The following is a 25,332-nucleotide window of genomic DNA, read 5'->3' as shown; positions in this document are numbered from 1 at the left end:
GAAAAGTCGGAGTAGAAGCCAAAAGAACACAAGTGTGATTACTCGAAAACAATTATTTTGTTCATTGGGCTTCACTTGACGGTAAGTGACGTTCGTCAATAACAGAATCTCGTTATGGAAATTGAGTAGACTATAAGTGACTTTAAAAAACAAAAAAAATAAATCAAAAATATTCTAAAAAACAGCTCTCAACGAGATTTCGAGTTTTATGTTTTATAGTAAACTTAACCATGAGACCCAACCTAGCATTTTGGTCGCCTTTCCTCTTTTAGGAATGAAAAAATGTTCAATTTAGTAGCGTGAAATGTAATCTTGAATTGATATTTCTGTAGAAAAAATCTTAATTTGAACGAAAGCTAAAAAGTGAACAAAATTGTCCAAATGTCGGGTTTTCACACAAAAATTTAAACCACGATAAATCCTCGGAAAAAGCGAATTTCAAAAAAATGTTTTTAATTCCTAACTCTACGCTGGACGAGCTTTTTAATAATACCACTCACATTTCTCTACGATGAATATATCGATCGGCCAAAATTGACTGAACAAAAAAAACCCGTTTGAGTATATAGTTCCTCCCCCAACAAGTGGGGTCGGAACAAAAATATCAAGTACATGCAAAACAAAAAACTTATAATAATTTATGAATGATAGCATAAAAAATTGATAAACCATAAGCTGCACATTGACCTTTGAATTCGTTTAAAAATAATCAAGTTTTAAACTGTTTACTTCTTCGCTCTTCAACATCACTAAAATCACTACTGCAATTTGACTTCTCATTGGCAACAAAAAGTCAAAATTGTGTGAAGAGATTTTTAAAAAAAATCTGCACCCCAATTCAATCCAAAACCTTTGGATTGCCAAAAACGCAGAATGATACAAATTATAGCATTGCTTTCGCTCCGTCGGTATTAATAAAGAAGAACTGCAAACCAAAATTTTTTGAAAGAAATGATACCACAAGAATGTCTACCTCCAAAATTGATTTCTTCCAGAATCCGTAGATTAGATTGGGCAAAAAGCCAGAATTTTAGATTGTAGAAAAAGCTAGAAGTGCAGCACATAAGAAAACGAGCCACATATCAAATTCGGTATTCTCTGTAACTATGTCCAATTCAGTGCATTCAAGTTTAATATCCGCCGGACTGGTAACGAGAAAATGAGATAGATTAGAGACACTTGGTCGATGCCAGTCGGTACCATCTAGCCATACTTTTGGTCGTTGTGTTCTGAATTATGGTCTGTTGTAACGAACATGAAATTATTCGCAGTTAAAAATAGATGGGACCTTCAATCTGCAAAAAAAGGTACACATCAAAGAAAACATCAAATACGAATACGGAGCCACAATTCCATCCATTTCTTTGGAAAATTCTGGAAGTTGAAGCACTGAATACCTGAAACAGATCTCTGATCTTCCGGTGATTTCATTCAATCGATATATAAATTTGACAAACCCTTTTAAACAGGAACCATGATTCCTTTGATTAAAACGTTCCTCTTTAATACCAAACGATATAAAAATGCAAGCCTTGCTATAATGGTAAATTAATAATTAATTAACTTCAGAGTAAAATTCATGGTGGAAAATTGGAATATTCTCAGCAGGTGTTCTCAACAATTCGTTCATATGCAAGAAAGTTTGAAATATTTAAGCATGGAAATCGACGTGCGTGTACATTCCTATTTATGTTTGTTTTACATTCCTTGCTTTTCCGTTTCTAACACAAAATTTTTGTAGCACTTTTTGGCTGCTTTAACAACAACTTCATTCTACTAACGCTACAAAACATGAATAAATATGGAACAAACTAAAACTGACCGGGAGAAAAGTTCAAAAGAAGAGTCCCGAAATTTAAACAAAGAAACATCACCTGGACAAACAAACGATAACGAAAACAATCAGGAAAACGACATCTATACAAACGAAAATGGAATCGGAGAAGATCCCGTGAACCGGGGCGAGTCGTCAAAAATGAATCCAACCGATCCTCCGACCATACAAAAAAACCCGGAACCCAAAGAAGAGAAGGAACATTGCGACCGAGAATCCTCGGATGTCGAAATATCCACTGGACCCCCTGATTCCAATAACGAGAACGATGGCGCCAAAATTGACGACCTCTTGTCGAACGTCGCCAGTTCCCGACAAGGAAGCGGACAATTGACTAGAGATCAATCTGCCTCAGCGAAGGATATCTCTAGTGTCAACGGAGGAACCAGAATTAGCAAAGTGGATCGACCAAATGAATCATCACCTCTGAATCAGCAAATTCAAGACGGACCACCACCAATCGAACAGGAGCAACAGGAATCAAATGACCATAACGACGTCCAAGAAATCAACTTAACATCAAACCAACCATACGAGCCGAATCAAAAACGAGTTCAACGCAGACCACGATACACTTTCAAAACATTCGACGACTGTCCCTGTGCGTTTTGCAGACCAAAACCAAAACGTGAGAAGGAGTTCGGGAAAGATGGAAAAGGAGGGAAATCTGGGGAGAATGGCGATGATGAGGGGGAAGAAGAAGGATCAGGGACAAAAGGAGAGGATAAAATTCCCAAAAAGCCACCAACTCCCCAGCCGATTGTCATCCCGAAAACACAGACGGAAGTTCAAATAGTAAATGTTAGTGGAAAATTCCTTTGATGCGTTAAAATCTTCTTTCAAAAATAGTCAGAGCACCACTTAGACAATATTCTCCTTTTTTCTTCGTTAAACTTTAGTTTCAAACATTAGTTTCTTCATTGCGTCCTTAGCAGTTACTTTATGGAAGCTTTTTTTGCAACAAGTAAATTAAAATTATAACCATACGGTTAAATATACCTGAAACAAAAAATATTTCAAATCATTCAAACAAAATAATATATTAAACATCAACAATTTTCTTAAATAATCACATTATAAAATTTTCCTTCGATTGTTTTCTTCCTAAAAATAAAAATAACTTTTAAAAGCTCCTACGTTACTATTCAAAGGAATTTTTTCATGTTGTGAGAGCAAGAAATCATTCAACGTTTTCTTAAAAACGTTTCCATTTTTTGCCAACCGAAGCCAATGGGGTAAATTATTCCATTTTTGTACGCATTGACGAACAATCGAATTCATTCCAAAGCTGTTTTTGGCATTTTGTCTAATTTTGAAATGTTTTGTTCGAGTATTTTGATGAAGACTCAGATACCCGTGAAAATTTTCAGAATTTTCAGGCCTACCGATATCATAATGAAATTTGATTAGCGACATTTTTGCAATTATTAGCTCAGCTGGTAGGGTCTTTGTCTGGATTAGCAGATCTCTCGCTTTGTCATACTTTTTGCGTAGAAAGCACACCTTTATACCCCAGTTAATCTGTCGGTTAAGGCGTTTTAGGTTTTTTGCAGATAAATTTTGAAAGATTGCCGAAAATGATAAGTGTGAATGAAAGCACAAGTGATTTTAAAAGAAGAATGCGCGCGTTCAGGGGAACTTGATGTCTTATAAGGTAAATTAATCTTATAGCATGAGCCATCTTTTTCAAGGTTTTATTCAGCTGCTCCTCGAAACTAAGATTCCCGTCAATTTGAATACCAAGATATCTGCAACTTTTTTGTGTTGTGAGAACTTCGTTTTTGTAAAAAAAAATAGATCCGAAATCAGAATTACCGCGCGAAAAAAGGATTAATTCGGTTTTGTTTGTATTCAAAGTTAGTTTGTTCATCTCTACATATTCTTCTAGGCTAAGTTTGTAGCTAGGCTAAGTTAATTAGATCGCGCGGGAAATGTAGCCGAAAAATTCAGCATATTTGGAAAGAAAATTGAATTTCAAATTTTTTTTGCTACCATGAGCATTAAAGATAGATCCCACAAGATTCAATATCAAGGGATATCTATCTCAGTCAGCACCACACATTTTACAAAGCACGCAAGTCCCTTGAAAAGGCTATCAAAAATATACTACGTGAGACAAATAAATGTTTAAATCTCCTCCATTTGAACATCATTCGGCAAACCTGGCCACACATAAAAACACTGTCGCAAATTCAAGTGTTCACCAATCGGATACATCAAAATTTAATCGTAGATACAAATTGTCAGCAAAAATGTGTAAGTACGGTTTTTCGTTGATAAAAAGTTGCATCATTTTAAATCAGTGTTCGAAACTTGAGCTGCAGCACCTGCTTATTTATTGTGCTAGAAACGATAACCAAGTAGTGCTGAATTGGCTTTAACCACAATCTAACATAATTGACCAAACTCAGAAAAAGAAAAATTTATCACTGGAACCGGAACTCAGCGTAACTAACTTTGCTGATCATGGGACATGGAGTCTGTTTCCAGAACGCCTCTAATTTTCAACTATAATTAACAAAAATTAATTTCAGGGCAAAGGAGGAGTTTCTATAGACAGCGAAAAGGCCGTGACTGACATTCCACAGAACTTCAAAGTGCAACGAATCATGGATTACAGCTCAGTACAGAAATCAAGTCTCTTATGGCGAATTGAGGTGAGCTATAAGAATCTCAGAATTCCGGTTACATAAAATTACCCACCAAGGTTTCAGAAGACTTTGCTCATTATACGATGAGAAGCCATCATAATCCTGTTTTGAATACGTTTTTTAGACCAAAAAAATGAAATTATCCGTCTTTTATTTTCATTAGCCTGCGTGAATCAAATAATGCTTGTTTTGCATATATAATCTGAATAGCCTAATTACGCGCCAAGCAATCTATATATTAATTCTTACTGCAAATCATCGCACGTTCTAACGCTCCTTAAGCATGAAGCCTAACGTAGTACGCGTGTTTTGAGACGCGCTATGCCACCGTGTAGAAGCCTGTTATCTGTAAAAGTCTTAGCACTCCTTAAACATGTAATATAGCAAAGCAAAAAGTTGTTAAACAAAACAAATACTGGTCCGAATGGTAATAGAAGCATCTGTAGGGTAAGCGGTAAGAACTATGGCTGTCAAACGAGGGCAATGGTTCGAAGCGGAGCTTGTGCGAAATAGAATTCAAAAATTCTGTTAAACCATCTGTTCCTCTAAATGATTATCTTGTGATCCTTTTGCTGGCCAGCTAGTTACCATTTAAACGCATTTTGAAAGATATAAACTTCAAAAAATTGTGATAATAGCATACTAATTGATTGTGCGCTATAGCACACACAATTTTCTGAATTTTGCGAAGTGCATTGTCATGGTCATAAAATACTGAACGAAAATTTTAATGCACTCACATAGCCGAGTACATCCATTAAGTACCGATCAAATTGAGTGCAACAACATCTCCACCTAAATATTGACCAACTGTTGAGAAATTTGATGTCAAATCTCCTAGCTTAAGAAACACAATTGTAATTTAGTTTAAGGTTTGCTGTTAAGCTTAACTTAACGAGATCATTCCAAATACCGCACTAGCTTGATACTTATCAAAATTCCAATTTAACCTACTTTCATGGTTACAACGCCACTGAACATTCAATTAGCTGCGGAAACTTCGCAAGGACACTCAGTTTTTCTATAACTAGAACTTTTTTCTCTAAATTAGGTTTGAATTAAATACCATTTTTTTGAAGAGTGGGTACAAAAATGTTAAAGATACTTTGATGTAATGTAATGTGCGCTCGCACATAATGTTCTGTTATCTAATCGGTTCCGATCCGCACCCTGTTATCTGAATTTTCATGACCTAATGGTCAACTACTAAATGAGGAAGCATTAGAAATCTTTCAAAAATTCATATTAATCAAAATTAAATTTGACGTTGTAAGGCAAAAAATCTTGTAAGGCAAATAAATGAAGTAAATAATGCCACATAAATGAAGTAAATAATGAAGTAAATAATGAAGTAAATAATGCCACATTTGAAGGCAGATAATACGTGCCATTAATGAGACTACAAGACAAGAAAAACAGCAAAATCACTTAACAATAACGAATTTTAACTCCATACCTATTTTATAACTCAATGTCTATTTTGAAGATAACTTGGTCGAAATAGCATCAGACAACATCTCAACTAAAAAATGAGCTTGCAGTTCATGTGCTCATGAGAATAGGTACCATGTTGATAATGGGAAAAAGGCGAAGTTCAAGAGTACGGTTCTCTTTTTGAAAACAATTTTTCTCAGTCATTAAAACCACTAGCTATCAACTGAAGTCATTACAACTATTAGCTATCGGGTAAAATCATTAGATAAAACCAATTATACTTTCAAAGTCAGCCATTGAGACTTTTCATTATCGAGAATATACCACATGCGTACAAAAAAATGACAAATACAATCAAGAACTCAATTTAAATTCGAAAGAAAACAGTGTCGAAGCCGTTAACACCATAAACCACTCACAAAAAATAAAGACAATCAATTATGCCTTGTTTAAGTGGTATAGTGCGAGAAGATGACAAAAAGGACCTCAAAAATGAGAAAATAACCTAAAATAGCGAAATTGTTATGGAAACTCGTAGTATCAAAGCCATAAAATCATTAGCTTAAACGAACCTTTTGAAAAGGATAAATCTAACTCACTAGAACAAGGACTCGGTCTGTCTGTACTCAAACTAAGCTACAAGTTGGCCTACAAGGAGGCTCAGTAATGTGCGATCGCACAAAAAGTTCCGACCCCGCTCATCATCAATTTTGGCATACTTGTCTACCAAATGAGGAACAAAAAGAAAACCCCAAAAATTCAAGTAGTTTTCAAAACAAATGAACAAAAAGAGGGCCTCCAAAGCAAAAAACTCATTGAACAAAAAATGGCGTATTAGATTGATGAGCTCTGCCATTATTAAGAAAGCGAGTAAAGACGAACAGCAAAATCAGTCAACAACAAACATTAATTACATTAAAAACTTTATGTCCATTTCAAAAAAAAAATTAATAACAAAGTCAAAATGGCGTCAGATAAAACTCCAACTCAACAAAATAACTTTTACATCACTGGAAAAGAAAAGATATGGTACCAGTCCATAATAAGGCCCGGTAACAATTAGACAAAGTAGAACAAAAACATTTAAAAAAAAATGGCTTAGGTTTTTTAAAAAACAGTTAATTTCAAAGTAATGAAAACCATTAGAAATCAAATGGAAACATCCCACAAACTATAATTACCTATGGTTTTATAGGAGGGCATTAAGACCTGTCATTACTCCATTTTTTATGCGGTTATAAAAAAAAACAACAAAATAGACAGCAAACAAAAACTCAATTGAAACTTGTCAGAAAACGTCGAAGCCACAAAACCATTTTTTGCCCTCCAAAAAATGTTCAATTGTGCGCTCTTCGGACACCAATAATGTCGTATAATAACTCTTATTAAGAGACTAGTTAACAAGAGAAAAAGAAAAAGAAAACTAGGTAAAATTTTGTAATTTTAGAAAAAAAAATCATTTCCAAGGGCATGAAAGCCGTTAGCTATAAAATGAAACGTTTAAATAGGTTCGTTGATTCGTCCAACGGAAGCCCTTGAGACCTTTAATTATCCAGAATAAGTCTACAGAAAGAACGTCAATATGACAAAAATCAAAAATTGAAAAACTTTTTTTGTGAAAAACCCATGTCGAAGCCAGTAAAGTCATAACGAAATCTTTAAAAACATTAGACTTTGTGACACCAAAACCTTACGACACCTGACCATAACACCAATAATGGCATATATGAACTGTAATTAACGAGACCAGGTAACAAACAGACAAAAAAAGAACAAACTTGCGAAGTTAAAAATGTTTTATTTTTTAGTTTTTGGAACCAAATGTTTTCAAAGTCATGACAGCCAACAGCTATCTACTCAAATCAGAATACCGGCTCATCTATATCCCCCTAAAAAGTCAATAAACGTGACACTTCACACAAAATTTCATACGACTCAAAAGACAGAGTAAAAACTGAAGTTCAATTAACATCTTCGAGAAAGTGTTGTCGAAGCCGCTAAAACCATAATCCACATCTTTAAAGATTTTCATATGTTCAAATATGTCTTTTTATTGCCAGTAATGTGATATGTGATCTGTCAATAATGTGATGTTGTGAGAAAACGAGAAAATGTGAAAAATGGAAAAGACCTAAAAATAAATTGTAAAATTTCGCAGTATCAAAGCCAGAAAACCATAACTTGAGGCGTAAAACCACAAAAAATGTTAAATTTTGATTCAGTAGAAAGAAGAAGAATTCTTCCCTTGCTGAAACTAATCTACAAGTTGACCAAATTAAGACAAAAATAGGTCAAAGTTCAAAAAGCCATTATTCATTTAAAAATCAAATATTTTTTAAGTTATAACGACCATAAGCTTTCAAGTAAGAAAGTAGATTCTGTAATTTGGAGCTGCTTATGAAGACAATTGGACCAATCACCAGTGAGCTATGATTAGAATCCGGATTATTTGTGGATTGTAGCAGTCCAAGATTGGTCCAAAACTAGCCCTTCTAATGCTGTTCAACCAATAGGAAACCCTATTTTTTCTAATGTGATAGATATAGATAATTTGTTAGTTAAAACTTCAAAACTAAATGATGCGTTTTTGATAATCAACGAGCAAAGTTCGCAAAAACGCCAAAATTTTAATTACAGATCAAGCTTAACAAATATGGAAGCAGGGCTAGCCCCCCTTTGAGTTTACAAAGACTGAGTTAGTGGTTTTTTTGGGGTGTGTAATTTAGGCAAATTTGATCAAAGTGGACTTTAGAAGCTTATTTTGTGCTATTTTTGACGAAGTCTGAATTTTGAAATATTTAACCGAAATTTTTGCCGAAAAATTTGAATCAAAATAGTCAATGATACTTTTTTTGTTTTTCAATCAACAGCACTATTTTAAAAAAAATCATCAAAATTAAGCAAAATTGACAATTTAGGAAAAATTCCGTAAAATGTGAACAAAAATAAAGCAAGTTGGTCTAATATTCACAAAAATTAAAACATCGATAACACAACTCTCCATGATGAATATATCGATCGGTCAAAATTGTCTGAACAACAAAAAAACATTTGAGTATATTGTTCCTCCCCCCCCCCCTTAAGAGGGATCGGAACAAAAAGCTCAAAATCATTGTTTCTTTTAGACCAAAAAATTTTTAAAAGCAATAAAATTCATGAAGCCAATTAATTAGGCCCGTCATTAAATAAAATATGACTCATCTTGGGTCATCTTGGGTCTCATTTGGGTCATCTTGGGTCCCAGTTCTCATCCTGGGTCTCATTTGAACATCAATGGTCCCTTGTTCACAAATTGGTCCCGAATTTGTGAAAAAGACAAAAAAACCATAGGTGTATAAATGTTTGGGTCACCAAAAATTTGATGGGACCTATCATTAAGTTACAATGTTAACAGAATTGCAAAGAAGGCGGAGTTCCAAAAATGTTTGAAATTAAGAACATGTAATTTTTTCGAATTTTAGTGAAATGAAACTTGGTAAAGAAAAGTTTTAATAGATCAAGAAGAAATTATGCACTGCTTAAACTAGTGAAAAGGCGGCAAGTTTTGAATTCCAGAACACTCAAAGGACGCGGAAATAAATTACCTTTTTGGGAAATTACGAAGATTTTAGCAGTTTCTAGATCTTTACATCCAAAAGTTTAAACAAACAAGGCACAAAGAATAAAAGATTTGGCGCCATTTTGATAAAAAAAGGCTGAATATTGAAATATTTCAAAATTTTAGTAAAAAAGGCGGATCACACATTTCAGTGACCCTGACCTATCTGTAACGGTAAAAACAATAACACTATCATTATAAATTTCAACATAACTCACATTATTGACCACCGCCCTCGTTATTGACCACAGCAAATTTGTCCTTTTAAGATGAACTGGGGGTGATGAGTGGGTCAAAGTCTTAAGAACAGCCCTTCACACCAAGAATTTAGGTCTCCATTAGTTTCGGAGAATCGCATGCTGCAAAAACTAATAAGACATCAGGCTCTAAGAGAACTGCTCATGGACATAAAGTCCCCAAGCTTTACCTTTTTATACGTTCTTTGAGGAAAAGTCAAATGGTCAGACGAAAATAACAATCAGACAAGAAGTCGGCAGAACGACAAATCGCAGTCGGACCAATACAATTGTTACCAACTTCGTTTGACACCAATTAAAACAAGTAATGAGTTTTCTGAATCGATCAATCAGCAACCGATCTTGGGGGCACAAAATAGGCATTGAAACACTTAACCGTAACATTTTTTTTACTCTGTGTAGAATGTATCTCAAAAGAAGAGAGCGGCCGAGTGTGGAGAGACAGTGACGATATACAGTACCCCCTTCTACACAGCTCAACACGGATATCGAATAATGGCCGCCACTTGTCTATTCGGCACTGGAAGCAGTGAGTCACCCTAAATTATGTTTCCATCTGTCAGCTTAAAAGATATCATAATTAGATTGTGCCACCGATTTGCACAGTCTGGCCACAGATTAAAAAACCCATTTAGAAGCCGTAGTTATTTTTTTTAATGAGGACGACAATTTCTTATAACAGGAAGAAAAGAATGAAAACGGAAAACGACAAAAACGATATCAAAACTACAAGAAGAGAAAATGATTGTCTTTTTGGGGCGTTGTTAGCAACATGAGATGTCTCGCCATGGCTATTAAATACATGGCCTCGAGCTTTGTTGTTTCATCTGAATCCATATATTTGCAAAATGAAACAAAGCCGAAATAGAAACTATAATCACAACTCCCAAAATAATTACATCCTAGCGGCACTACAACGCTTTATTGTACGATCTTGAAAAGGTTGCAACAGATTTCTGGCTCGCAATAACTTGTATACCGCTGAATATGCCGTCATAACTCTCGTAAGATATTTTCACTTGAGTCCTAAATATTTGTTTCAAACGTACAAATTTTTGGTGAAACAATATGTTCAAAACAAGTGGACTTTAGAAGCTTATTTTGTGCTATTTTTGACGAAGTCTGAATTTTGAAATATTTAACCAAAATTTTTGATGAAAAATTTGAATCAAAATAGTCAATGATACTTTTTTTGTTTTTCAATCAACAGCACTATTTTTAAAAAAAATCATCAAAATTAAGCAAAATTGACGACAATTTAGGAAAAATTCCGGAAAATGTGAACAAAAACAAAGCAAGTTGGTCTAATATTCACAAAAATTAAAACATCGATAACTCACAACTCTCCATGATGAATATATCGATCGGTCAAAATTGTCTGAACAACAAAAAAACATTTGAGTATATTGTTCCTCCCCCCCCCTTAAGAGGGATCGGAACAAAAAGCTCAAAATCATTGTTTCTTTTAGACCAAAAATTTTTTAAAAGCAATAAAATTCATGAAGCCAATTAATTAGGCCCGTCATTAAATAAAATATGACTCATCTTGGGTCATCTTGGGTCTCATTTGGGTCATCTTGGGTCCCAGTTCTCATCTTGGGTCTCATTTGAACATCAATGGTCCCTTGTTGACAAATTGGTCCCGAATTTGTGAAAAAGACAAAAAAAAACCATAGGTGTATAAATGTTTGGGTCACCAAAAATTTGATGGGACCTATCATTAAGTTACAATGTTAACAGAATTGCAAAGAAGGCGGAGTTCCAAAAATGTTTGAAATTAAGAACATGAAATTTTTTCGAAATTTAGTGAAATGAAACTTGGTAAAGAAAAGTTTTAATAGATCAAGAAGAAATTATGCACTGCTTAAACTAGTGAAAAGGCGGCAAGTTTTGAATTCCAGAACACTCAAAGGACGCGGAAATAAATTACCTTTTTGGGAAATTACGAAGATTTTTTCAGCAGTTTCTAGATCTTCACATCCGAAAGTTTAAACAAACAAGGCACAAAGAATAAAAGATTTGGCGCCATTTTGATGAAAAAAGGCTGAATATTGAAATATTTCAAAATTTTAGTAAAAAAGGCGGATCACACATTTCAGTGACCCTGACCTATCTGTAACGGTAAAAACAATAACACTATCATTATAAATTTCAACATAACTCACATTATTGACCACCGGCCTCATTATTGACCACAGCAAATTTGTCCTTTTAAGATGACATGGGGGTGATGAGTGGGTCAAAGTCTTAAGAACAGCTCTTCACACCAAGAATTTAGGTCTCCATTACTTTCGGAGAATCGCATGCTGCAAAAACTAATAAGACATCAGGCTCTAAGAGAACTGCTCATGGACATAAAGTCCCCAAGCTTTACCTTTTTATACGTTCTTTGAGGAGGAAAAGTCAAATGGTCAGACGAAAATAACAGACAAGAAGTCGGCAGAACGACAAATCGCAGTCGGACCAATACAATTGTTACAAACTTCGTTTGACACCAATTAAAACAAGTAATGAGTTTTCTGAATCGATCAATCAGCAACCGATCTTGGGGGCACAAAATAGGCATTGAAACACTTAACCGTAACATTTTTTTTACTCTGTGTAGAATGTGTCTCAAAAGAAGAGAGCGGCCGAGTGTGGAGAGACAGTGACGATATACAGTACCCCCTTCTACACAGCTCAACACGGATATCGAATAATGGCCGCCACTTGTCTATTCGGCACTGGAAGCAGTGAGTCACCCTAAATTATGTTTCCATCTGTCAGCTTAAAAGATATCATAATTAGATTGTGCCACCGATTTGCACAGTCTGGCCACAGATTAAAAAACCCATTTAGAAGCCGTAGTTATTTTTTTTTAATGAGGACGACAATTTCTTATAACAGGAAGAAAAGAATGAAAACGGAAAACGACAAAAACGATATCAAAACTACAAGAAGAGAAAATGATTGTCTTTTTGGGGCGTTGTTAGCAACATGAGATGTCTCGACATGGCTATTAAATACATGGCCTCGAGCTTTGTTGTTTCATCTGAATCCATATATTTGCAAAATGAAACAAAGCCGAAATAGAAACTATAATCACAACTCCCAAAATAATTACATCCTAGCGGCACTACAACGCTTTATTGTACGATCTTGAAAAGGTTGCAACAGATTTCTGGCTCGCAATAACTTGTATACCGCTGAATATGCCGTCATAACTCTCGTAAGATATTTTTACTTGAGTCCTAAATATTTGTTTCAAACGTACAAAATTTTGGTGAAACAAGTGTTCCCCAGCTGGTTGAAAGCTTACTTATTAACAATTATTCCTATGTTATTAGGGTTTGCAACAAAATGATTCCATTCAATTTAGAACCTTTAATTATACGGCTCTACTTCTTTTTGCCCCTATTCATTTTAATCCGGATATCTCAACGCCAAATCATTTCACCCCGCGAATTAGCAGTCGGCATTTGTAGTATGTTTAATCATAAATAATTTAACACCATATTTCGAGATTATTTTGCTGCGCAACTGCTGCTGAAAAGCGCGTTGAAAAATGAGAAGAATAAAAAATCCTACAGAAATCAAAAACATTCACGCAAAATGCTGAACAAGCCTTAGGAGAAAAATAGGGCCGCTATAATAGCGGGATCAGAAGATGACGGACGTTAATACAAAAAAAATCAAAATTAGTGATACATCTCGAAAAAGGAGAAAACAGAGCAAATAAAGAATGACAAAATCTAAGAACTCTGTTAAAGTTTATGAGTCTCGAATTCAGCACGCTTTAAGAATGTGTTCTTAAAGCGTGCTGAATTCTTGTTTATTCGTTGGGCAATAACACGACACACAAGGGCACTGCAAAACACTTTGAGACCAGAGGAAGAAGTAAAACAACAAAAAACTACAGAATTGATTCAACCCTAACAAAATAATTGAATACGATAAACACTCTAAACGGCAAAAAACATTAAGCGGTAAAACAAACAAATTGAAAAACAAAAATTAAGCAATAATCGTGAAAACGGCCTGTTTTCTTCAGTTAAAACAAATTCAAGTGATAATATCAAGTTTTAAAGGGCATGAAAACCCCCATGAATACTACTTTCAACCACGAAAAATTACCCCGGACACTAAAAACTAGATTTAAACTATGGTTTAGATGATCAAAAACGCATGCTTACATCAACAAATCATTAGTTGTTAATATTGTTTGAAACAACCACTTTAAGAGAAAAAAAAAGTAAAACTAAAATAAACTACTTCGAAAAAACCGCACGTGACCAAAATATTCCGCTCGCTTAGCAATTTTTTTTACACCTACTTTTATCACTCTCCCAAAAAAACTTAAAATTACTCTTCTCTCTGCTCTTCAATTCGTTCAGCCGTTTGATCTTAACACTTAGTTTTCACGTGCAGCATCGAGTTTTCATCCTCTTTTCATAGCTGCAATAGCTTCGTAGATCTGCAGTCAAAAAAACAGTAAAAAAGGCAGACCAAAAAATTTCGTCTTCTCATTGAAGGCTGATGTTATATTCTGATTAGAAATCTGTATAAGTTATTGCTGCCTCTATTAGCTGCTCTCAAATAAACTTCATTAAGAGCGATGCACACCCATTTGAACTATCTCTTTGAATTAAAGTAAAAAAAGTCAATTTCAAATTGAGGAAGTCATTTTTCAGAGTGAGGTTAGTCAAGTGTAACCAAAAATTTAACCACGCGAATGAACAAAAAAACTCGTTCCACTAAGAGCGAAAAATGACGTCACTCACGCACTTCAGTTGAAATTGCATGAACAAATGAACAAAAAGCAGATTTGAAGTGGTTGTGAAGTCATATGGTCGTAACAAAAATCGCGAAATAAAATAACATAGCAGGACAAGTCCTGACGTACAATTCAAAGAATTTTCATTAACTAAACAAAAGACTAGACCTAGAATGGACTTTTAGTGAATTGGGAAAACCATTTCTGAAAAAAATCAGATCAAAATATATATATAAAAAAAAACAAAATATCAATGTCAAAATGCCGCATGTGAACAAAAAACCACTAACGAGAAATGGAAATTTGGTTCAAACAAAAAATTAGGCCTAGAATGAACAATTAAAGGATTGTGAAAACCATTTAGAAAAATAAAGCTTGTTAAAATTCATTCCGCAGAAGCCTTTTATTAGGGACCTTTACTGCACATAGGAGTTAGGAGTTCCTTTGACCTTAAACAAATTCAAATTAAACTTCAGTTTTAAAGTGCAAAAGTCATTTTATTGAGTGAGGTAAGTTACATATGATCAAAAACTAATCACTCAAATAACCTAAAAACTTTCGCTAAAGCGAGTGAGAAATGACGTCACGCGCGCAAATGCCGTTAGTGAGAAGAAGTCATTCAGAGAATTTGACTTTCAGCTTTGCTGTGTGAACAAATGTAAAACGAAAAAAAGAGCGTCAGACGACGAAAAGAGCACCGCAATATAGCTAATTTTACGCCGCAGAACTACTCGCTTTTTCGCTCCACTTCCTGTTTCGGCGTGACCAAAATCACTACTCCAATTTGACTTCAAAAATCATGAAAATGTATGAACAGATCTTAAAAAAAAACAGCGCCCAACACCAAGAGAAGGCCAATAATAGTCCCAGCTATTGCTGTGCGGCTATTAATCACCGATAAGTTACGATATGCACAAATTAGGTTTAAAATTAGGGACGAGAACGTAAAACGAAGAAATTTTGATGTTTCAGATCGTGGACGGTACCTTCCCATCTTTTTCTTCGTCTGTAAAGGCAAATACGACAATTTGTTACCATGGCCACTCAAAGTGAACGTCCTTGTCAGACTCAGAGACCAAAATCCCGACAGGGACAAACGACGTGATATTACTGCCAGCTTCAGTCCCGACCCTGAAAATGATCTGCTGAAGGAAGCTCTTAAGCAGCCAGTGCGCGACAGGAACAACTACTTTGGAATTGCAAAGTTCGCTCCACTGCAGGCCTTGAGACCTGCAAAGCACTTTTACGTTCGAGATGACGCTATGTTTATTCAAGTATTCGTTGAAAAACCATCAATGCCTGTCATTTAATTCAATGCACAGATGTTACCTCTTCTACATTCTCCACTGATTATTATGGCAGTTTACTATAATGATAAATGTATCATAAAAAGCCATTTTGTGGATACAGGTGATTTACAGAAGACGAGGCTGGTAAAAGCATTGAATTTAAATAAAAATTTCAAAAATACCGGAATAAATTCAAATTACCTAATACAGTTTTTATATCTATTCTGACGACGCATTTACATCAAATGGAAATCTTCACCGATAACGTCAACAGTTCTACAAGATGACAAAAGATTCAATTATAGGAATATATATATATATATATATATAAGCTATTTATGAGGCATAGGTAATAAATTTCAAGCCCATCAGCAAATCTCAAACACTAAGGTTCATAATAATAAAGGACCTATTCGCGTGGAATATTCCACGACAGTGATTTGTTCAGCCAAAAATTTCCCAATTTAAATTTATAAATTTAAATCTGATGACAACGTCCAAGATCATCATGTAGCGATAGTTGTATCAGAGCTAGTTCTGCTGGACCAAACATAACTTAACGTGATATACATTATGACACATGTGAACAGAATCCCGCCAATCAGAATTAGCCTGTCTTGGGACCCTCTCTTTTCGATCATTTTCATGACAGTCGTTGAGAGTCCTAGAGTGTTGGCGAAGTCCAGGAGCTTCCGCTGGACGTCTTTCATACTGGATCTCTGGTGTCTAAGATGGTCCAGAGCAGATCCTCCAGTTGACAGTATTCCGTCCAGTTCACGATTCGTAACCTATCGATAACAAAAAGTTCTGTGAAAATTAGCAAGAAAACCGGGCAATGTTGATAAGTCGTTGAAAATTAATTCGGTAAAAATGTCAATCTCCCAAAAATGCAACATGAACTGAAAATTACTCTTCTCTCTGCTCTTCAATTCGTTCAGCCGTTTGACCTTAACACTTAGTTTTCACGTGCAGCATCGATTTTTACATCCTCTTTTCTCAAAAATTATCGATAAAAAAGATGATCCACCAATACTTTACTCCAAGAGAAATTTAAATTTTAAAAAGACAGGTCTCCAATACTCCTCTTCGAGTCGTAAAAAGACAGCACACCAATACAATCCAAATTCTTTGGATTGTAAAAAATAGGAGCGCAATAATAGCCTTCTGAGAAGATGAGGGCAGCTATTAATAATTAATTGAGTACTTAAGCAACAGCGCCTACCAACTTGCAGGGTTGTAGTAATTCTACGCTGCTTTATACTACTCTTTCTAAGATAGAAATACCTGGCTTGTACACGTTTATCTCGCCCGCCAAAATGAAGCAATTTGGTAAAGCCATACAACATTCTAGCCCGACTTTAAACCACCCAAATTGCATGAACAATATCAAAGGTAACCGAATAAGGGGTATTATTATGCTGTAGAACATCAAACACGTCCATGTTTATTCTTAACAAAGTAAAAGATGAAAAAAATAGCTGCCATATAGCCAGAAAATAACCGCAATAGCTTCGTAGATCTGCAGTCTAAAAAACAGTCAATAAGGCAGACCAAAAAATTTCGTCTTTTCATTGAAGGCTGATGTTATATTCTGATTAGAAATCTGTATAAGTTATTGCTGCCTCTATTAGCTGCTCTCAAATAAACTTCATTAAGAGCGATGCACACCCATTTGAACTATCTCTTTGAATTAAAGTAAATAAAAGTCAATTTCAAATTGAGGAAGTCATTTTTCAGAGTGAGGTTAGTCAAGTGTAACCAAAAATTTAACCACGCGAATGAACAAAAAAACTCGTTCCACTAAGAGCGAAAAATGACGTCACGCACGCACTTCAGTTGAAATTGCATGAACGAATGAATAAAAAGCAGATTTGAAGTGGTTGTGACGTCATATGGTCGTAACAAAAATCGCGAAATAAAATAACATAGCAGGACAAGTCCTGACGTACAATTCAAAGAATTTTCATTGACTAAACAAAAGACTAGACCTAGAATAGACTTTTATTGAATTGGGAAAACCATTTCTGAAAAAAATCAGATCAAAATATATAAAAAATATCAATGTCAAAATGCCGCATGTGAACCAAAAACCCCTAACGAGAAATGGAAATTTGGTTCAAACAAAAAATTAGGCCTAGAAGGAACAATTAATGGATTGTGAAAACCATTTAAAAAAAATCCAAGAGCACCGCAATATAGCTACGCTCAGCTTACAGCTTCGCAGCTATAAACAACCACTAGCGAGAAAGCGAATTTTTGTTCAAATACCGTTTTCTCTTGTCTACTTCAAAATTAGAGTGAAAAAATTTCACGCCGCAAAATCGCGGCGACGAAATAAAAAAAAACCAAGAGAAGGCCAATAATAGCCCCAGCTATCGCTGTGCGGCTATTAAAAAAAGGACTTCTCCAATACTCCTCTTCGAGTCGTAAAAAGCTTGGAGCTAGAACTAAAAAACTGTTTTCAAACAGCCGCACGTGACCAAAAACTCGCTTAAAGAAAATTTTTTCACACCTCTTTTTCTTGCTCAATGTCAAATAAGCGACGCGAACAGAAAACCACTCTTTTCTCAGCTCTTCGACAATTTGACCTAAACACTTGTTTTCACACATTTCACCTCCCGTTTCAAATACATTCCAACAAAATTACCGATAAAAAGAGGCTTCACCAATACTCTTCGAGTCGTAAAAAGACAGCGCCCAATATAATTCAAAATTTTATATAATCTTTAAAAAACGAACACCACGATATAGCGGCTGTCAGCTTGCCACTTCTCAGCTATAAAAACACCGAGTCTGCAGTAACAGCATCTAAATGCCAGAAATTCTTATATAACAGAAGACAACAAAAGTTGAATTCCATAAATTTTCGGCATTTAAAACTTGAACACAAGATACGTGTTTTTAAGCAAACGTGTTTCTTCTTAAGCAAACGTGTTTCTTCGGAATTCAACTCGAGATTCTGGCTTAACATCTCGAACATCTATGAGGTTCTCAATGAACGCCAGAAGCTCTGTGGTTTCAAGCGAGTTACGCAGCCTATACCCAAGAGTTCAGCTATGTAATCATTGCTACCTGAAGCCTGGCGTTGATATCTAAGGAATCTCCAATATCGATAGTCTGGTCATTTGGTTTGAATTTCCTGTGCAGAAGTTCGTCTCTCTCTTTCTCCTCTCGTTCTCTCTCCTGCCTCCGCATCTGTATGTTGCCCAGAGCACGTGTTACATGGTCGTAGTCATATTTCAGTTGATTAACTCGCATTCGCGCATTCTGCAAAAAAACGGAGTCAATTACTGACTGGTGCTTCTTCGGAAAAGTATTTGACTCTCGGTGCAAACCACATCTCTTTTTGACATATGATTCTTCAGAGGTTTAGAAATAAACATAACAATTGCTGCTGTTGTTGATGGGAATTTAATTTTTATTTTGCTCACAATCAAAATATAACTCGGGGTGTAAAAGTTCTGAAAATAGCAACAAGTATGAACTCTAAGATTGCCACGTGAATGAACTACCTTGGATCTTCCTGCTCAATATCTCCAAAAGACGACCTCTATTCTCTAGCTATCCGCATCTCGAATATGCTGTTGATTACAACAGCTACTTTGATTGGATTACTATTTACATCATGTGTGTAAAGTAAAGCAGACATTTAATTTTAAAGTGACGAAGATGAGCACCATTTCAAATACTACTCACCATTCTTCTGGCAGGTGGCTCGTGGTTCACTTTATTCTCCAGTTTGTGACAGTTGGAGTTGATCACTTGCAGCCTATCGTCTATGTCTTGTGCCAACTGATCTTCGTGTGCCTTGCTACACCTGTTAACAGCCACATTTTATAAACAATGCTCTGTACAACTATGAAGCTATGTCAACAAAGGGCGCGAAACCTTTAGAACTTACCTTTAGGCGCGAACCTTTTATGCGTCATCTTTGTTGTTGGCTATAATGTGGCCTTTAAATTAGCTTTCGCAGAACTTTAGGCGTTTTTTAGATCAGTTGAGATCCGTTCAGTCCACATGATTTTAGAGTAACAGTTTGATAGTTGCTATTGCATTATGCTCTCCATAACGCGTCTATATCAGTGGGAAACAAACATGTATAGCATTAAAAAAATAAGTAAAGTTAAATTTTTCGACCAAAATTCACAAAAAATACTCCTACAGAAATTCATTGTTAGAGAGAGCCCAACAGATATTGCTTGAAATGCACTCACAACTACTGTCTCTGTTATTGAGGATGAAAAGTGTTAAAATGATACATGGTTAAATTTTGACAATAATTTTCAAAAACATTTTAGAGTTTTGCCATATGTCGATTTATTTCTCCTTCGTTGTTTTCTTCAATACTTATTGACAAAACCGGTGTGATATTTTTTTCCACACGCGTATTGTGAACTTCGTCAACATGATCTGAATGGTTTTGATAATTTTAAGTTCTTTACTTTTTTGCTTTGAGGTTTTCGCTATGTAGGGTCATACGCTTTTTCGATAATCACAGGCTAGTTTTTCAGTTTTTGGTTTATAATTCAGGACCTTTCAAGCTATTTTATTCTTAAAGCGTCTTCCTCGATGTATGTTGCAATCATCCAATCACGCACTGAAAAAACTAAAGACGAACCTTTTTTGGTGACTTCAGCTGAATTTGTGTGCGTGGGGTCAATTACTACTGTATTCTAATTAGGGATTTTTGGTAACTTTTAGTCTAAATTTTTGAATATGCATGAATTACCTTACTCTAAAAACCTAAACAAAGATGTAACCTTTTCTGGAGCTGTAATTAATTATTAATAATGACCAGTCACATCTCTTCTAGCAAAACAGCTGAATCGTTCTAGTTGTCTAACTGATTTTTTACTTCGGTGAAATTTGTTATTCAAATTTATTGAGTTCTGCCGTTAACTGTTTGTTTTTGATGTCTCAGCAGGTTTCAGTTTGAAAACTAACAGAAGGCATCGAGCCACTAATGATCTAATTTTCAATTCATTAGTGTTTTCAGTTTATAGCTGAAACAAGGAGGCTCGGTAATGTGCGTACGCACATAATGTTCCGACCCCGCTCAACCGCATTCTTGACTTAATTCGCTACCAAATAATGAAGAGATAGAAAACTCTCAGAAAAATGCACATCGTTCAACAAACAACCAATGGAATACAATAATGCCACTCTAGAGGCTCGATGAAAATTGTTGATAATAGTACTACTAGAAAGGGCAATAATAAAAATCAAACAGCAAACTTAATTTACGACCAAAAATCGATGTCTATAATAAAAAAAATCATCAGAAAATCAAACTCGCATCAGGTAAAACGTAAACAAAACAATTCAAACTATACTACATTAGAAAATAAATGGCACCTGTCCTCAATGAGACTGGTTAACAGGTCGACAAAAAAGCAGATAGGTGCGAAATTTTCCATTTGAAAACATGTAGATTCACAGTTAATAATGTCATTAGATCAACTGAAATCACCAACATGTACATTTATATCTTCATAGGAAGCAGTTGCGACATGTCACTATCCCATGTTCAATTGCGCAAAATTTCAGAGCCAATGGTACCTACGAATTTTGTTAAAAGTTAAAAAGTAAATAAAAATCCTTTAAAATTTAAAAATTTACAAAAATCTAACGTTTTACGAAACATCGTAGTAACCGTAGTAACAAAGCCGAGAATTAAATGTTTGAAGCCGAGAATGTTCTAGAGTCCTAAAGATTAAATTATAGCTCACTGGAAACGGGTTCTGATCTGTATTTACAGACACTGAGCTACAAATCGACGAAAAAAAAACTATTTTTAAAAAGACGGAGCTGAAAAAACATTTGTTTTTGAAAAAAATATTTTTAAAAGTTATAATTAACATAGGATTTCATTAAAAAGCGATGAATTATTTTCCAACTCCTCAGGAAGCCAATTGGGCCTGTTAAAGATGAGACTGAGTCACGACGCCACAAAACAAGATTAAATACAAAGAAGCCAACACTTCAAACAATTTTAAGACACCATACTGTTCAAGGCACTATCAAAGTTACCTGCAAGAACTGTAAATTATCACTTTCCCCTCGTCATAACATCAACCAGTCTTCCTTATAAAAGGCCTACTAAGACATGACATAAAAAAAACTCAAAATTGAACAGTACAGAAATGTTGAATGCTTTTATGCAACTAAATGGTCTAAGCAATCAGTCACAACGTATGAACAAGCGCCTAAAAAGTTTTGAATCAACAACATTAATTGAGACTTCTAATGAGCGAGATTGAATTACATCGTGACAAAAATAAAAACAAAAAGGAGGCAGGAAAAAATTTTTTTAAATTTAATTTGAAACTCATGAAAACGAACAGCTATAAATTGAAATCTCTAACTAGGTTGAGTTATGCATCTTGGGGAACCAATTAAGACCTATCGTTATCGGATATATGGCGTGCAACAACGAAAAGAAAGACAAACATAGGCAAAATAAAAAACCACAAAGTTTTGCGAGATAACATTGTCTCAGCCCAAAAAGCATAACTTTTCAACAAAAACAATTAACATAACCAGATACGCCTTTTTCTAACTTTGCGCAATTTCCTTAATCAGATTTTGTTTAATTAGACTTGTCAATAATGTGATAATTTGACAAGGAAACAAAATATAAACTTATGATCAAAAACAAAAAAATTGAAAGCGTGTAGTACCGAAATAAAGAAACAATTAGTTGAATATAAAACCGTCACCAACATTAAAATATAACTCACAGGACGTCGTTTTTAGCCTTTCTTACTAAAACTGCGCCCCAAGTTCAGAGAAAAAGATATAGTAGTGGCAAAGTTCAAAAATTCACCGATATTTTCTCAAAACAAATATTTTCGAAGTTATAACAGACATTAGATGACAACTGAAAAACATGTCCGGGTTCTATTTTATCTTCCTTAAACAAACTGCATCTCTGATTGGGGACACTAAGTCATTGGCTACAAAAAAAAAGAAAAAGCAAAACGCAAGAAGTCCATGAAACTTTTACGAAAACAATTTGTCAGAGCCTTAAAAACCATGAGCTTAACTCTGAAACCAGAATATAATCTTACTGAATCTAGTATATTGTAAAAAGTACCTGTCATTAATTGAGCCCTGATTTGAAATTCTTGTCCGTAATTTACATAAATATATATTACGGAAATAATTTAAAAAAAGGTCGCACCCCATTAAAATCTAGAAAATTTTTATCATAAGGATCAATGGTGAGATGAAGATCCTCCCATATCTTGCTGCGCGTCTAACAAAACACTCAATTGTTGAAATGGTTGCGAAATAGATCATCTCTATACACAATTTTTCAGTTTGTCAAAAATAAATGCTTTTTCTATTATCGAGTCTAAATTTGCAAAAAAATTGGCAAAATTATAATTCCAGAAGACCCTTAAAGCCAGCGGGAGTAGAACTAGCTTTCATTTGAGCTTATGAAGAGTATGGCCGCAGTTTTAAGGTGTCTACTTCCAGCAACTTTACAGAAAGTGGGCTAAAAAAGCCATTTTTTTGACGAAAAGTCTGAATTTTAAAAAATTCTAACCAAAAAACTCGCATCGAACAATTCAGTAACCCTCCTCTATCGTTAGAGATAAAATCAATAACAGACCAGTCAACAGTTTTAACATAATTTACCAAAATTGACAAAAATTTGGTCAAAATTGTCGAAAAATTAGGCAAAAATGTGAATAAAAACAGCCGAATTAAGTCTAATATTCATAAAACATTAAACCTCGATAACTCCCTATAAAAAAACGAAAATTGAAAAAATCTTTTTAATTCCATATTCTACGCTGGACGGGCTTTCTAATAATACCACTCACAACTCTCTACAATTATTATATCGATCGGCCAAAATTGACTGAACAAAAAAAACCCATTTGAGTATATAGTTCCTCCCCCCTCAAGAGGGGTTGGAACAAATATTTGCTCCGTTACTATCGATTTTCAAACAATATTAGGGTTTTTTAACCGTGCCCCTTTTGTTCTTTTTCAAAGGCCTCGGGTTTTTGTCATTTTGCCGCTTGTTAGAATCTAAAAAGTATCTTAGCGGCTTGTTAACAACAAATGCTTCGAAGCATTTTGACATGGTTACAGTTTGGCAGTTTCAATTTTTCCGTTCAAGTTACAGTACTTTCTCTGAGAATTCGCATTCTGCAAATCTTCAAAATGCTATTATTGTTTTTTTGATAACCTTAAGAAATAGTTTTTGAGAGAAAAGTTTCTTTTCAGATTTTGCTGCTTCCTTTGTTTATTTTTTCTTATGTAGACATTTTTTTGCTTATGTAAATATTTTTGCTTATATTTGCTTTTGTTGACAATCACATGCTGATATTGCCAACATATCTTGGTATCCAAGTCATTAGACGATTCGTTTTTGTGGGTTGAAGTGCATATGATTTAAAAACAGAATCCCATTTTTCGTTGTTTGATAAATTTAGTGTTTACTTGATGAAAAACGTGCGTGAACTAGCGTAAAAAAACTGTATTAGCTGGATTTTTTTAACCAAATGCTTTGGCGAGTTCAATTTTCGCCAGTTTTAGCAAAATTAAAAAACTCCTTAAGCTCTCTGGTATACACGTCTGTCCATAATTGAGAATCTATTTGATATTTCAGAATCCATTACTCTGTATTATATTAAGGTTACGTCTCTTCATTTGCTTCATTGTAGACAATTAAGCCAAGAATGTGGAAGAGTAGGGTCCAAAATTTTGTGCAAATGGACGTTACCAAACCTCCTTGTCTCACTTCCGGACTCCGTTTTTAAGCTTCATTAAATATTGGCGGTTTTGGGTTATTTTCCCCCGAATTTGTTACAAAATTGAACCATAATTTATCAAAACACCTCAAACTTCACTTTTCTGCTATTTCAAAAAAATCTATTGATATGGTGTAATTTTCCTTATTGTTTTTTCTCATAGTTTTCCGTTTTTCATATCTAACTGATTTCAACGTTTACGTAGAAGAATAAATTGGACATTCGCCAAAGTATTTCTGCAAAACTGACTTAAAATCTGAAGACAGGTTTGTCAATGGTGGAACTTAAGAAAACTTAAAGCGCACATTAACAATCACCAATGTTTGAGTTGCCTAATCAGTCATCTAATACCTGTCGTAAGTGGAAAGGTAGGTCTTGACCTCTTCCAGTTTCAGGTTTGTGTCATGATACAGCGCCTCCATTCTGACATCAAAATATGCAAATTGAATCCTTAGCCAGCTTCAACTATAGCACACTTGAAGTTATTCAGCGTTGATAAGGCATCGCAAATGACCTGCCAAAATCTGAAAATCAAATCTGAACCATTAAAGCGAGGTTGAACGAATTGCTCTCAAACAACTGGCGAGAGGTTGGCGCCAACCTTCAATGAGCGAGGGAGGGGGAAGAAATTAGGCAAATTCTCCTTTTCCACCGTAAATTTACGCTTCCACAGTCCGGTGGAGGAGGGGGTGCGTAGTGGGTGGTAGAGTGGGCGTATCAAACTATTAGCACCGCCCTTTACACCATT

General features: G+C 34.9%; 2 protein-coding genes across 3 annotated transcripts; one reads left to right on the top strand and one right to left on the bottom strand.

The window, feature by feature from the left end:
* The first annotated feature begins 1,199 nt into the window (after positions 1–1,199).
* Positions 1,200–16,023, top strand: LOC142349670 (uncharacterized). Of its 2 annotated transcripts, XM_075401392.1 has the most exons (4): positions 1,203–2,635; positions 4,369–4,491; positions 12,380–12,506; positions 15,500–16,023. In XM_075401392.1, exons 1-4 carry the CDS (start codon positions 1,802–1,804, stop codon positions 15,835–15,837), a joined length of 1,422 nt encoding a protein of 473 aa, XP_075257507.1. In that variant the 5' UTR covers positions 1,203–1,801; the 3' UTR covers positions 15,838–16,023. The 2 variants fall into 2 exon arrangements, with proteins under 2 accessions (XP_075257508.1, XP_075257507.1); XM_075401393.1 differs by lacking the exons at positions 12,380–12,506; positions 15,500–16,023 and adding an exon at positions 10,177–10,346 and having other exon boundaries at positions 1,200–2,635.
* Positions 16,024–16,322: 299 nt separating this feature from the next.
* LOC142349080 (Golgi SNAP receptor complex member 2-like) lies at positions 16,323–25,006 on the bottom strand. Its single transcript, XM_075400493.1, has 4 exons — positions 24,936–25,006; positions 19,513–19,633; positions 18,889–19,083; positions 16,323–16,604 (listed from the first exon to the last, which is right to left on the bottom strand). Exons 1-4 carry the CDS (start codon positions 25,004–25,006, stop codon positions 16,323–16,325), a joined length of 669 nt encoding a protein of 222 aa, XP_075256608.1.
* Positions 25,007–25,332: the final 326 nt, after the last annotated feature.

Source organism: Convolutriloba macropyga, chromosome 11, assembly GCF_964194025.1.
Source record: "Convolutriloba macropyga chromosome 11, txConMacr16.3, whole genome shotgun sequence".
Classification (NCBI taxonomy): Eukaryota; Metazoa; Xenacoelomorpha; order Acoela; family Convolutidae; genus Convolutriloba; species Convolutriloba macropyga.
This window is presented reverse-complemented; position numbering and strand designations above follow the sequence as displayed.